The sequence below is a fragment of the Cheilinus undulatus genome, linkage group 8 (assembly GCF_018320785.1).
Source record: "Cheilinus undulatus linkage group 8, ASM1832078v1, whole genome shotgun sequence".
Taxonomy (NCBI): domain Eukaryota; kingdom Metazoa; phylum Chordata; class Actinopteri; order Labriformes; family Labridae; genus Cheilinus; species Cheilinus undulatus.
In genome coordinates this window covers 4,162,994-4,177,908 of record NC_054872.1, presented here as the reverse complement: position 1 = coordinate 4,177,908, position 14,915 = coordinate 4,162,994, and the positions used below count along the sequence as shown (strand labels likewise).

The 14,915-nt window shown below is 40.3% G+C and overlaps 1 protein-coding gene across 3 annotated transcripts in view; it reads right to left on the bottom strand.

Moving 5' to 3' along the window:
• Positions 1-8,607: 8,607 nt before the first annotated feature.
• The window catches only part of dyrk1b (dual-specificity tyrosine-(Y)-phosphorylation regulated kinase 1B), a 91,009-nt gene continuing 84,701 nt past the window's right edge, over positions 8,608-14,915 (bottom strand). Inside the window, exons 9-15 of one of the 3 annotated variants that reach the window (XR_005992214.1) lie at positions 13,949-14,095; positions 13,708-13,848; positions 13,396-13,516; positions 13,087-13,269; positions 12,095-12,198; positions 8,865-10,099; positions 8,608-8,756 (exon numbers count right to left, since the gene is read on the bottom strand). Coding sequence is in view for 2 of the 3 variants with exons in the window: in XM_041793274.1 (XP_041649208.1) it covers positions 9,584-10,099; positions 12,095-12,198; positions 13,087-13,269; positions 13,396-13,516; positions 13,708-13,848; positions 13,949-14,095 (1,212 nt within the window). In the remaining variant the exon portion in view is untranslated. Of the gene's footprint in view, positions 10,100-12,094; positions 12,199-13,086; positions 13,270-13,395; positions 13,517-13,707; positions 13,849-13,948; positions 14,096-14,915 lie in introns of all 3 variants that reach the window. The other 2 variants (XM_041793274.1, XM_041793275.1) reach the window with 2 other exon arrangements.

Below are 14,915 nucleotides of genomic sequence, written 5' to 3'. Positions count from 1 at the left end.
TAATAATAATAATAATAATAATAATAAAAACAGCTGGGGGCTGCTGTATCTCAGTCTGTAAGGACTTCAGTTGGGAACCAGGGGGCTTCCAGTACAAGTTGGACCCGGTTAGACCAAGTCTGGAAGTTACTCTGGTGAATGCAGTCAGCTCCTGAGAACTTCTGAGGAGACCATGGCATCGAACCCCTGACCATTCAGATGGCAATCCCTCACTGCAGCAGGATGATCAATAAAGGAGTGTAACAGCAGAACTTCTTCTTCATAGCATCATCAGAAACCATTAAACCAATATTTGAATGCAGTTTTTTTTAGTCTATAATTATTTTTTTCTGATTCTTATCTCTGTCTTTAATCAATCTTACCTTTAAATTCACATTTTAATGTTTCATTCATCGTTTCATCTTTTTTTTTTTTTTTTATTATGAGGACCTGAGGGGTTTTTATCCCACCTGAGACACTCTAATTTCTGACGCTGTCATTGGGTGAGAGGTGGTGTTCACCAGCCAATCACAGCGCTGATATGTAAAGAAGGACAACCAGGCAGGCTCACACTCACACACACTCACACACTGCTTAATCAATACATTTGATTGATTGATGGCTGATTTTAAACACAAATACTGATCCTGGTGTCCATGAGCTGAAGAATAAAACTGATTAAAGATGCTTTGAGTGCAGCAAAAAGAGAGTTTACTGGCTACTGAGACACTTTGTCCTTCTGTTTCTTTGTCTTTAAATGCATTTAGTCTCTCTTTAAATCAGTGCTTCCCAACCTTAGAGCCCTGGTGTCTGATAAACACTGATCTCTCTGCTGCTTCATGAACAAAACCCAGAGGAAACATGTCTACACGTTACTCTCTCTAAAGAGCCTATGAATAAACTATTTAAAAAGTGTTTTACCATCATTTTAGTTCATATTTGCACAATCTCAGAGCAGGCGCCTCGCACCCCTGAGATCTTGGGCGCCCCTCCCAGGGGGTCCTATCCCCAGGTTGAAACTAGCGCTTTCACAGAAACAGCAGAGCCAATCATATCAGCTGATTTGTCTTAACAGAATAAAAACTCCCCCTGGTGGTTAAACGTCTCCATGAGGATCAGTGAGGAAGCTTCTCACACTGAGGGATGAACAGACTGTTAACTAGTAAATGAAGAGCTGCTCCTTCTGCTCTAATGAAGGTAAAACTGTGATGTTTTAGTCTTACATTCTCCCAAACTGAAGCTCAGAGCCAACAGGAGAACGGCGTGACTACAGGTCATCAGGCAGGAGGAGGAGCTCAGTCAGACTGTAGAACGCCGGTGTCAAACTCAAGGCCCGGGGGCCAAATCCAGCCTGTGGAACAATAATATCCGGCCCGCAAGATCACATCATATTTGTGTTCTAACTGGCCCACCAGTATGAGGTCTGCAGATTTCCTCCAGTATAATAATGTAAACTTCAACACGATTATTGAAAATATGCCAGTGAAGCCATAAAAATCTGAATTATTTGTGTTTTATTTCATATTTTCAATTTTGCATCACAAGATTACGACTCAAACTTATGATTTGACTTTAATTTCATGCTTTGACCTTTTCAACTCATCATTTAGGCTTTATATGTCACATTTTTATCTTTGAGATTCCCAATTTTAAATTTTAATTTTTTTAAAATACATTTTGAATGAATAATTTTTACTTTTTATATCATTTTTTGACCTTTAACATTCCAAATTTTGAATTTAAGTGATAATTTTTAACTTTTTAAGTCATCGTTTTGAATCCTAGCTCGTATTTTGATATTTTCAACTCCCAATTTTTGGCTTTTTAATCCAATATTTGGACCAATCAGACTTTTAAGTCATATTGTATTTTGACTTTTAAACTCCTGATTTCAAATTTGATCACATATTTTCACCTTTCAAACTTATGATTTCAACTTTCTCCTTGTATATTTGCTCTTTTAAAACATTATTTTTCTATTTTTAATATCATGTTCTGATCTTTTGAACTAATAAATGAGAATTTTTATCTCAGATTTGAGCCTTTACACTTATCGTTTTTACTGTTTTGAATTTCCAAATGATTTATCATCAGAGCTGGTTTTTTTCATATTTTATCACTGGTGAAAATGAGGTCAACAGTTATGGTTAAATGTGGATCCTGTTAGGTTCTCGGGTTAGACCTAAATCCAGAATCCGGCCCCTGCTGTAGAACATGAACCTCCTCACACTGCTCTCCTAATCCAGAGTTTGAAGCTGTTTCAGGGAGAACATGAATGTTGGATTAATGATAATCTAGATTAATCTTATACAAAGTGAAATATTTCAGACTTTTCTGTTTAAATCTTGATTTTTATGTCTTACTGATAGCCTTCAGCTTGTCAGGATTGTTGAATCAGGTTTCTCTTGTCTTCCAGAGATCCTCTATGACACAGGTGCCAAACTCAAGGCCCAGGGGGCCAAATCTGGCCAGTGGTGCAGTTTAAACTGGCCTGCAGGATCATGTCATATTTAAATTAGAACTGGCCCACAGGTCTGAAGTCTGCACATTTCCTCCAGTATAGAAATGTAAATTTAACCTTGAAGATTGAAAATATCCTTTAAGTCGTAAAAACTTGAAAAGTAAAAAGTAAAAATAATGAGATAGAAAGTAAGGAATGGAGGAGAGAAATTAGTTTGTGTTTTCATTTAATATTTTTAAATTTGCATCTAAAGATTCTGACTTAAACTTAGCATTTTGACTTTTTGTCTCAAATTGTGAACTTTTAACTTTTAGATTCCAATTTAAAATTTCAAGTCATATTTTGAAATTTCAAGATCATGATTTCAAACTCAATCTCAAATTTTGCCCTTTTTAACTCCTAACTTTGAATTTTAATCCTGTATTTTGACTTTTTAAACTCACCATTTAGAATGTCATCACATATTTTGACCTTTTAGATTCACAATCTTAAATATTAAGTTATATCTTGACCTTTTACACCCAACATTTTGATTTATTATCTCATATTGTGACCTTTTCAACTCCTAACTTTGATTTATCCCATATTTTGCCCCTTTAAACTCGTGATTTTGTGTTTTATCTCATATCTTGACCTTTAAACTTATGTTTTTAACTTTATATCTTTGTAACATTATTTTCACTTTTGATTGTGTTCTGAGATTTTTAAATAATATTTTGAGCTTTTAAACGATCATTTTGATTTTTTAAAATCTCAAAATCATTTATCATCAGTTTTTCTCCCCCTTATTTAACTACCTGTGAAAATATAGCTGACAGTTTAGGCCCTCAGGTTAGACTTAAATTCAGATTTCGGCCCCTGATGTGGTTGAGTTTGACACCCCTGCTCTATGTGGTTCAGGTCAGACCAGTTCCTGGTAGTTCTGGTTTCACTGCATCTCCATAAAGTTTCTCAGCAAATGGAAGCATGAAGAGCTCTAAAATCTCCTGGATGGTGTGGACTCTGGACTTGATAAAGACCAGTGGACCAACAACACCCCAAACCATCACTGACTGTGGAGACTGGAAACACTGGACTTCAAGACCTGAAGGGTTCTGGGCCTCTCAGATCTTCCTCCAGACTCTGGGACCTTGATTTACAAATTAAATGTAAAATTTAGTTTACTCTGAAAACAGGACTTTGGACCACTGGGACCACAGCAGTCCAGATGAGACCTTGAGGACGTTTTCTGTGTTTCAGGAGAGCCTCCACACCTGGATCACCACACTTGTAGCCCATTTCCTAGATGCGTCTATGTGATGGTTCTTGATCCACTGACCCCAGTCTCAGTCCAGTCCTTGACAAGCCCCCCTAAGTTCCTGAACCTGCTTTCTTTGACAGTCCTCTGAAGGCTGAGCTCATCCCTCTGGTTGTGCTCCTTTTCTTGCCACACCATGCTTGTGTTTGAGAGAGACTGAGGGCTCAGGAAAACTTTGTAAACTGGACACAACGTTCTACTGTTCTAAGATGGTGGATTTGAGACATCAGCTGTAATCATCAACATTAAACCCAAAATGTCGTGAAATATTTCACTTTGAATGAGACTGAAGTTTAACTTCTTGAAGTGAAGACAGAACATCTGATTGGAACTTTTACTGGATATTCAAGCTCCTTTAGATCAGGGGTTCTCAGTGTTGGGGTCGGGACCCTGTTTGGGGCCACGAGACACTGAGAAGTGGTCTCCAGATGCTTTAAAAAATAAGAACATTTTTGAATTACGCTGTTGCCACTTTACACCAGTTTTGCCAAATTTTAACATCATTTCCACACTTAAAACTCATTTTACTGTCAGTTTTAAACCCTTTCCACCACTTTTTTTCTGCCTGTTTTTACTACTTCCAAACCGAATCTTGAAACTCTGCCTATTGTTGGCTCTGTCGGCATATTATTGTCACTATTGACCCCTTTTATCACTTTTTAGGCCACATTTCACAAAATGATATGCCAATTTTTGCCAGTTTCTGACTTTTTTCTGCTTCTGCTAGCCCTTTTTGCCATCAATTTTCATCCCATTTCACCAAATTTCCACCTTTTTGCCACTTACATGCCAGTTTTGAATCCTCTTTTTACCACTTAATATGCCCATTTTTGCCACTTAAACCCATTTTTGACTATTTTATGCCACTTTCATGAAATTTTTAGCATTTCTAAGCCATTTCTGCTACTTTTAAAATCTAATTTCATCACCGTTGATAAGAGTGGTTATTATTCAGGTTAAATATAAAATTCCACAGCTCAACTTTACAGTGGACCATGATTTTTCTGGCCCCCAGTTTGGCTGTGTACCAGAAAGCTCTCTCAATGGGCAGCCTTGTCTGCACATGACCATTCTTGAATGCTCATGTCTGCGTTCAACCACCTTCAGGTACAGTGGGGTCCCCGGTCTCTGGCACCTTTATTTTGGGGGTCGTGGGCTGAAAAGGTTGAGAACCCCTGCTTTAGATGTACCTGTATAGTGCGATGCTGCCTCTCCTACTCTTTGAGACATCTCTGTTGACTCTACAACACCCTGGTATTGTTGTTCCTGTCTGTTAATTCCTGTTTTATAATCTCCACGGTGCTTCCAGACACACCGCCAGTGTAGACGGTGGATCACTTCATCCCACCATGACGACTCCGATGTTCAGGTGGAAATATCATAGCTGTAGACGACGCTGTGGATGAGTGTGGAGTGGACATGAGGATGGAGAAAATCTGTTGAAGAGGTGTTCAGATATTATGAGCATGGTCCAGACAAGGCTTGAAAACAGAACCAACCTTGGCTGAGACAAAACCTGCTCCAGCGATCAGACATGGAAATATATCCCAGCTTTTTTTTGGTGATGTTTTTAACGTACTGATATTTAAAACTGCCACCAGTTCCCCACCCCTACCAGTGTTTACAATCCCATCAGGACTTCATGCTGAAAGTAACGTGGAGAATCACGGCTGACCAAGGACCAACACTAGGCTGTAAACATCTGATATTCTCGGGCCTGGGAAATAAAAACATTTTATGGATTAATAGCATTAAAAAAATCTGGACTAAGAAATTACAAAACTGTAGATTTTCTCTTGAACTTTCCTCGCTGAGTTCTGGCACTCTTCAGACATGTTTAACTGACTCGTATGATCTGCTGACTGCTTAAAGATTTCTATTTTCTTCATCCACTAGAATCACCGTCCATCATGTTTAAGCCAGTCATCAATATCCTTTTTTTTTTCTAATCCTTGAGAAAATGTGGCAAAACTAGGCAAAGAAAATCAACTTAAAATTTAGATCCAGTTTGAAATAAGAAGATTTTATTTTAAGGCCATATCACCAGGCCTTGAATATATTTTGGATTTTTTTTGTTTTAGTGAGGAGAGTCAAAGTAGATTTTATGTAAAAAGCACCCTGAATCCCTGTTCTTTAATTGACATTAAAATAAAACAAAGAGGCAGCAGCAGTATTATTATAACTGAGTACATGTGGATGTCTGACACTACAAATATGATTTTTTGCTGATATCTGACATTTATAAATTCATTTCAGCCATTGCTGGTAAACTGATCTGTGAAAATGTTCGACCTAAAACTTCAGTCCTTACTTTAGCTGGTCCTGACTAAAACTCCATGACCCTGTTCATTCATACTGCTGGTGTTTACGCTGACATAAGGGTTGGAAATATCAGCACAATGTTCATACCCATCAGTACTGACGATCAGCTAATGTCTGTTTTACTAATACAACTAAAAAACTAAAATCATGTGAATAAATAGACTCAGACTGACAGTCCAACAGGTAAGTCACACCTGGGTCTGAGTCTGGTCTGTGGCTCCTTTCCTGTGCGTCATTCCCCCTCTGCCACCCCCTATGAATGACGGCATAAAAAGCCTAAAAGATAAACCTAAAAGAGTTACTGATTCATGCAGATGTGAGACAAAAACACCCGCTGATAGGAGTTTATAGTGACATGTTTTTATACTCACTCATTTTATTTTAAAATTCTCCTTTAACCCTGAGTTGAGGCCAAGTGCAGCTTTTTTGTCATTTTCTTCTCCTGATTATTGTGACTGCGCTGACGCTAACTACATACAGTGTGGAGAATGAGTGTTTTTTTGTTTTTGTTTTGTTTTTACAATAATAATCTCTGTAGACATTCTTATACCCACTCAGGCTGTTGGTGACCAAAAATGTCCTATTAAACCATCAAAACCACAGTTTTTGATCCTCCAGCCATCACAGTAAAAAAAAAAAATCATGCATTTATGAGTTTAGGCGTTCATTCTGGAGTCAATTTTACAGATTTTTACCAAATTTCAGACATTTTACAGTGTTTGAAAAAAGGGAAACTACGTGTTTTTTTCTGGTTTCCTGAAGGGGGTGCTGTTATGACAATTCATTAAAAACTTAAAAAAAACAATGATGCGTAATATTTAAAGTTGTTGCTCATTTTTTACAAATTAGAGGCTGCGATTATCCTCTTTAGGGAAATCTAGTTTACAGGTAATATATGAAAAAAAAAATTTTGTTGGGTTTTTACATTGATAACATCAAGGTTTTATGTACTTTAACTGGCGTTTAATGGTTAAATTTCTAAAGAGTTAATAAATACTTGATATTTATAATCAGGTCTGAGCTTGGTTTAAAAAAAAAAAAAGCTATTTTATGCATTGCATCATTTTTGACCACTTACACCCTGCGTGTAACAGAAAATTATAATCTTAAAATTTAGAAAGATAATGCCGGAACATCAAATTCAAGGCTGCGATTATCTTCTTTAAGGAAATCTCATTTACAGGTAATATATGAAAAATATTTCACTTTTTGTTGTTTGTTTTTTTACATTACAAACACCAGGGTTTTATGCACTTTAACTGGTATTTAAAAAGTTAAATTTTTAAAAAAGTAAACAAATACTTGATATTCATAATCAGGTCTGGGCTTGGTTAAAAAAAAATGTTTGCACAACAGTACACTTTTTGTGTGTAGCTAAAAAAAAAAAAAAAAATTGTTATTTTATGCATGGCATCATTTTTGACCGCGTACACCCTGTAACAGTCAATTATAAACTTAAAATTAAGAAAAATAATAATGCAGAAAAATCAAAGTTTTTGCTCATTTTTAATAAATTCAAGGCTGTGACTATTGTCTTTAAGGGTTAAATAAAAAAAAATTCATATTTGATATTTATAATCAGGTCTGAGCTGGGTTGAAATTATTGCCAAAAAAGTGGACTTTTTTGTGTTTTTTCATTGATGATTTTATTGCTATGTATGCATAGCATCATTTTTGACCACGTACACCCTGAGTATAGCAGTAAATTCTAATCTTAACATTTAGAAAAATAATAATGCAGAGAAAATCAAAGTTGTTGCTTATTTTTTACAAATTCGAGGCTGCGATTATCCTCTTCAAGGAAATCCAATTTACAGATAACAACAAAATTTTTTTCATTTTTTATGTTTTTTTTTTTTTTTTTTTGCATTCTAAACATCAGGGCTCTATGCACTTAAACTGGCATTTTAAGGTTTACATTTCTAGAAAAAAAAATCAATATTTCATATTCATAACCAGGTCTGAGCTGGGTTAAAATTATTGCAAAGTAATTTTTTATTTGTTTATTTTTCTTGCTATGTATGCATGGCGTCCATTTTTGACCACTGAGTGAAATCCCTGAGTGCAACAGGTAATTGAAAAAAAAAAAAAAGCCGCCCCCCAAAATCAAAGTTTTTGCCAATTTTCAACATATTCAGGGCTACGATAATCTCATTCAGGGAAATTTAACCTGCATATACTTTAAAATATATTACAAACATATCTATGGATTTACACTTAAATTGGTTTTTAAAAGCTTCCAAAAACTAATCAACATTATTTACGATTGCTGACATTTTTGGTCATGAACACCCTGAGAATAATAATTTATTTTCCACCATTTGAGGATTAATACGTTGAATAAATGATCAATATTTGCCTTTCTGCAGCTCCTGCAGGATGATTTTTCAGAAAATGTTGATTTCTTGGAGGTATTTTTAATGTTACGTCTTGTGTGAGTTTCTTGCCGGCATATTGGCGGTCTGCTGCCGTCTGTCCCGACAGGAAGTGATGTCAAGAGGTGCTGTATGTGAGTAGCAGGAAGAAAAGCGGAGATCTGATGTTTGTTTGACTTTGGTGTGCAAAAGTATACTCTTTATTCTTATTATATATCCAACTTTATTTTGCCCCAACCCCTCCCCTCCACCCAGCCCCCACAGCGGTGGCATTCCCATGTCACCGTTACTGTCACTGTTACAATAGCCAATCAGAGCTCACCTGCAGAAAGAAGGCAACCAAACAAAGAAGAGCAGAAAAAAGGGTTACTTTCAGTTTGTTTTTTCATGTTAAATAGTAATAAATACATTGAGATGCAGTGGTTCTTACTTTATCCTTTTCTCTTAAGCAGAAGGTTAAAAAGTTTTTATTCTGTTTCTATTCTTTTATTTCTTTATTGATCTGTGGTGGATCTTTAGCAGCAATCCCGACCGGTTCTCATGGTGATTAGCAGCACAGAGAGGAGGAGAGACGCAGCACGAGGAGGAGGAGGAGGAGAAGGAGGAGGAGGAGGAGGAGGAGGGGGAGGGCAACCAGCGGGGAGGACGAGGACGGCAAGGAGGAGGTCCGTGTGAGCGCTCCCGGGCGGGGCTTCAGTGTCCTGTCACCTCCTCCCCGCTCCGCCCCCCCCCCGCTGGGCCCGACAGAGGGAGGACGCCGAGAAGAAGAAGAAGAAGAAGAAGTCCTGAACGACACGGCGGTGGCGGCACTCTCCTCCATGTTTGTTTAAGACGCTGGAACCCGGTGACCACGGCTCCTCCCTCAAACTGCCCCGCCTCCTCCTCTCCAGGCTTCAAACAACAACCAATCAACACGCAGCTGGTCACAGCGGAGAGAAACCAGAAACAACGATAGAAGAAGAAAAACAAACGTGTCACAATCATTCCTCTCCAAACTCAAACAGGAGCGTATTTCCCAGCATCCTCCTCTGCTCCGACCCCCCTGCCCTCCCCCTCCTCCTCTCATGCAGTCCCACCGTCTCCCGGAGTCTCTGACTGTGTGGACTCGGACTTAAAATCGTATGGCTTTAGGGCGTGGTTCAGGTTTTATCAAGAGTTGGCCGGCCCCTCGTCTGAGTCCGGCCTCCCGCGGCCCCCCGCCGCCGGGTTATTGTTGTTGGAGGCGGGGTAGTAGTCCTCGGGGGGCGGGGCTTGCGGCCCCGGGGCGGTGGGGGCCGTCCGAGTCCGGAAGGCGGACAGTCCAATGGGGAGGGCGAGCGGCAGCGAGGCCGAGCCAAACTGAGACGCCTCCATGGAAGACACCGCCCCCAGGTGGTGCAGCCCCAGGGACACGCCCACATCCATGCTGTCGCTCATCTGGGGCGACGATCCCTGCTGGCCCCCCCCTCCGCCCAGGCCCGTCTGCCCGGCCTGCCTCAGGCCGCGCCCGCCGTTCCCGTGGTGGGAGTAGTTAGGGTGAGGGTGGTGGGGCTGGTCCAGGAAGTGGCGCTGGTGTTGCTGGGAGGCGGCCGGCTTGTGGAGCAGCAACTGGGTGTATGCTGGGTCCTGACCCCCACCTCCACCTTCACTGCCCGGCCACATCCGCATCTGCTGCTGGGACGGAGCCTGGGGGGCAGAGATAAACACAGAACCAGTGTCAGTGTGAGCTGAACTGTGCTCCTCGTCTTTACTAATCGCCACACAAACTATTTAAGAGTTTTAAAAACAACTGCGTGGGCAATCTCCCGTTCAACTGGACTACGTCATTAGAGCTGGTGCTCTGCCTCTATGCAGTCTGTTATCACAGGACATTTTTCAGGAGACGAGAATGTCTCATGACGTCTCCGTCTTGTGCTATGCCTGCTGGATACGACACAGGTTTTTTTTTTCTTTTTAGACTTATTTTTTTGGCCTTTCGTGCCTTTATTAGATAGAGGAGGACAGTGGATAGACTCGGAAACAGGGAAGAGAGCAGGGAGAGACATGCAGGAAATGGTGCTACAGGCCAGACTTGAACCCGGGTCGCCCACGTACATGGTGCGCGCCTTAACCACTCGACTACCGACGCGCCCCGATAGGTCCGATCGGCCCCTACAGAACGATCAAGAGGATTTGGACTGATTCAGCCTTGTTGTCACTAGTTGTTTGTCCAAATAATCCTCAGAAGTTTGGGGTTCATGATATTATTTCACTGCTCCTGATTGAAGCCATGTGACGCCACACCAGGATGCCTCTGATAAAATATCTGCAGCAGCCAATGAGAGCAAGCACACCAGGAGGTGTATCTAACTCAGTGGTTCCCAAAGTGGGGTCGGACCCCCAAAGGAGTCGGGATACAGTGAAGCGGGGTCGTTGGATGCTTTCCATAAAGAAAAGATTAATCTATATGATTTAAAATCAGAAGTTGTACCTTTTTCTAAAAAAATACTGTTAGAATGAGTTCAAATTAAAATCAAACTGTATTTATTAAGTAATATTTGTGTTTAAATGCAAATAAAAGTTATAAAAACTACCTTCAATGCAAGTTTTGTACTTGATGCTTTGTGCAAGATTATACACTTATCCACCTGAAGGAAAAGATGGGGGTCCCCGTTCTCTGACGTGTTTTTTTGGGGGGTAACTGGGAACCTCGGTGTATGTACCAGATCTGTCCGGGACCCGCGCCTGCTGATGACGTGGCACATTGTGATTGGCTATGAAGACGAATTACTGGCTGGAAACTCGCACCTTCAGATAGCGAACCCGTGAGCTTTCTATGATGCTAACGTTGAAAACCAACTTCAGCGTTGTAATGTTATTTATACTTGGACGTTCTCTTTACCTCAGAATTACCCGCTTTTTACCCTTTGTATGATTGGTGGTGATGCTAAGGGAGCGAGAAACATTATTTTGAATAAAATATTTTAATTTTGCAACATTTACTGTGTCTGAAATAGCCAAGACTCGCTGTTTGCTTTTGCTGTTTATCAGAAAGATGATCTGTGATTGTCTTAAACAATGGTTGAACAAGTGCGAGAGAAATAAGTAATTCATTTTTGAAAAGCAAAAAAATTACACATTATGTTTTTTTTTTAACTTTTATAAACCTATATACTTGTCATTACAAATAGCTCTCTACTATTAAATATTTAAAATATTCGCTGTTCCAGTCCAGAGAATGACCGGACCAGTAAGCATCACCTGAGGAGAAAGAGAAGCTACAGGCTTGTTGGCCATTGTTGTTTTTCCTGATTTGACATAAATATTTTTCTAGCATTCTGAAGACTTTTATGCACAGATTTCTTCAAAGAATCAGCAGGACTGAAATGAAAGCAGCTGACTGTTGGGTTAATATTATGTAGTTTACTCCTCAGTGGCCAATGTTTAGTTGTTCTTATTGTCTGTAATAAATGTAATGGACAACGAGCTCCTGGTTACAGGAGTGGAGAAAGGCGTTCAGATTTCTGATCCTGACTGATGAGTCAAACATGTTTTTTGTCTGGTTAGCTCAGATTGAATCACCGTGGCATTACTGGTGATAAACCCACAGAGCTATCAGAGAAATCTTCAAGACTGTGATTTTTAGCCTTTAAAGGAAAAGCGTCGGTCAGACCCGTGTGGCGTTGGTGTGTCGGTCCGTACCTGAGGGCTGGTCATCTCGTAGTCTGAATGTGTAACAGCAGAGTTGTAGTAGCGGTTACTGTAGCGGTAGTTTCGGTTGTCATTGGAAGAACCACTGGAGCCACCTGAGAACACGGAGACATTAAAATGGTTAGGAAAAGAAGATTTTTACAGACGGTTCTGTTCAATAGGGCTGTCAGGAGTTTAAACTTTGTTACGATTGGATTAGAATTCAAACATCAATACCCACGAAATACCATGGTGACAAATTAAATTTCTCTCTATGTTGAACTTTTTATATTAAGCTTTTTATGTTTTCAGTTATCAAAAATTACAGAGAAAACAGCTGCAGCTTTTCTTCGTCATTATAAGTTAAAAACTGCCAGAGCAGATCTTTTTGCTGTGGTGCTTTCTTTGAATCAGGACTGTCACCCTGTGAGGAGTTTTTGAGTTGAGCTTGCCTTTGTCTGCTTTGATTGCAGACATCAACATTGCACAAATACCTCTACATTCAGAGGCGTTGGCAACATTCTTGTGCAATCTCAACAGTGCCATCAATCTGCTTCCTGAGTGCTTATAAGAGAAGCAACAGAACTTTTGCACCTGTATGAGATGCTAAAACGCATTCAGAAATACTCTCGGATTATTTAACCTGTGAATTTGGTTGAACTGCTGCTGTTCTTGATATTTCTGTTTTAAATTTGACTCGAGAGCTGAAGATTTGTGAAATGTTTTTGTCATTTTTTGATCTAAATGCTTTATTCAAAAACAGACTTAAGACATTTAAACGTGGCATCAAAAAATACCAAGGTGCTGAACATTTGAAGAACCTATGTGTTCAATTAGAGTTCATATAAATCAAAAAGAGTCATACAAGTGGACTTATTCCTCCTGCAGAGCATGTGCAGCACCAGAGCAAGTATCAGAGCGACTATCAGTGCATGCATAGAAGTGTATCTAAGCATGTCTGTGCATGTACAGGTGTATGTCTGTGCATGTCTGAGCGTGCTAACCAGAGCTGGACACGGAGCTGGTGGTGGAGGTGGAGTGGGAGTGGTCCATGGCAGGAGAGGTGGATGTGGATGAACTGGTGTTGGTTCCTTCGTCCGTCGTCTTCTTGAAGAAGTTGTGCTGCAGGGCGTAGAACGGCGTGATCCGACTTTTTGGGTCGTAGTCCAGCATGCGCAGGATCAAATCTGTAGGAGGACACAAATAGAGCCACCGTCACACCCTTAAACAACCAATCAGTGATGGCCTACAGGTAATCAGCCAATCACAGCAACTCTATGAGGAGACAAAATCAAGCGAACTCGGTTTGTTACCTTTGAACTTCAGGTAATCACAGGGGGCGTGGCCTGGCTCCCCTGCTCTCCGCCCCCCTGGACCCCCGGTCTCCACCCCCAAAATCTCATGAAGACGCCGCGTGGCTGGGGGTTTATACTCCTGAAACACAAAAGCACAGCATTAATACTTTCTGATCAAAAACACTCAAGGATCATCAGTTTCTCTACAGGGTAAGTTCAACATAACTCAGCCCCACCCAAAAAGAACAAGGTCTGATACTGATGGTAAAATAAAAACCACCGACTAGAGCCGAATTGAGTAACACAGACAGTCAAAGCCCCCGTCCAAACCTTCTTGATGTCTTTGTTCTTCTTGACTGTCCACAGACCGTCCGACAGTTTGTCAAAATACTTCCTGGCTTTGGGAGCGGCATCCAGCATGTGGCTGGGAGGGACGCCCAACACCTCCACAATCTTATTCATCTGGTCGACCTACGAACACAGGGAAGGTTTTAACGGGCTGATTCAAGCTGTAAACACAGTAAACGCAGCCAATCACAGCCCAGCTCTTATGTAGATTAGTCGTCTTCACCTCGTTGGAGCCGCTGAACAGAGGCTCGCCCGTGTGCATCTCCACCAGGATGCAGCCCAGAGACCACATGTCGATGGCCAGGTCGTACGGCATCCCCAGCAGCACCTCGGGAGAGCGGTAAAACCTGCTCTGGATGTACTGGTAGATCTGAAAATGAGGAGCAGGATGAGGTTAGACACTCAGCGTGTGGATATCAGATCTTATCCCTGGAGCTAAAACTTCATCAGGATGTTTTATTAAGTTTTAAAACATCCTTCTTTAATGACAGATCTCTAAAAGTACAAAGTAGCATTAGAGACACTCTAAAAATAAATGAAATAAAAATAATCTTGTAATTTTGAACTTTTAAAACTTGAAGAATGTGGGATTATAAAGTTATAAATATATGAGAAAAACAAACTAGAGTTTCATCAGGATTAATAAATGAAATATTATTGGCCAATCAGTGTGGCCCTTCTGATTATAATTGATACCCGCCTCTCTGTCCACACTAATTAAGGGAACACATTTTTGGGTGTTTTGGCGCCCCCTATGGTTCGGGATAAAAACACTATGGTGGCATATTCCTAGTCTCCCTCTAATGCAGGAGTCATCAACTCCATTTTCCCAAGGGCCAGCTTTTTCCTGACTGATGCTGTGGGGGCCGGATATTGAAATAAACAGATAAAAAAAAATCTACATTTCGTCTAATTAACATAGTATTGTGAAAAATCCTTCCCAAAATTAATGGAACTTCTTAAACCTTTAACAGTCACTCTCACCTTTACTGCAGCCAGTCACAAGAAACAATTAAGATATTTTAGCTACATATTTCTGGAGCCCTCTTGATGTCTGTCACTGAGTTTGATGCTAATAAGCTGTGTTGTGATTGGCCAAAAGCAGGTGCCGGTAACAGATCTGTGAAGATTCTAAGAGGGTAAAATTGCACTCTTAAAGAGGCTTAAGTGGAAAAATTGATGCCAAAAAC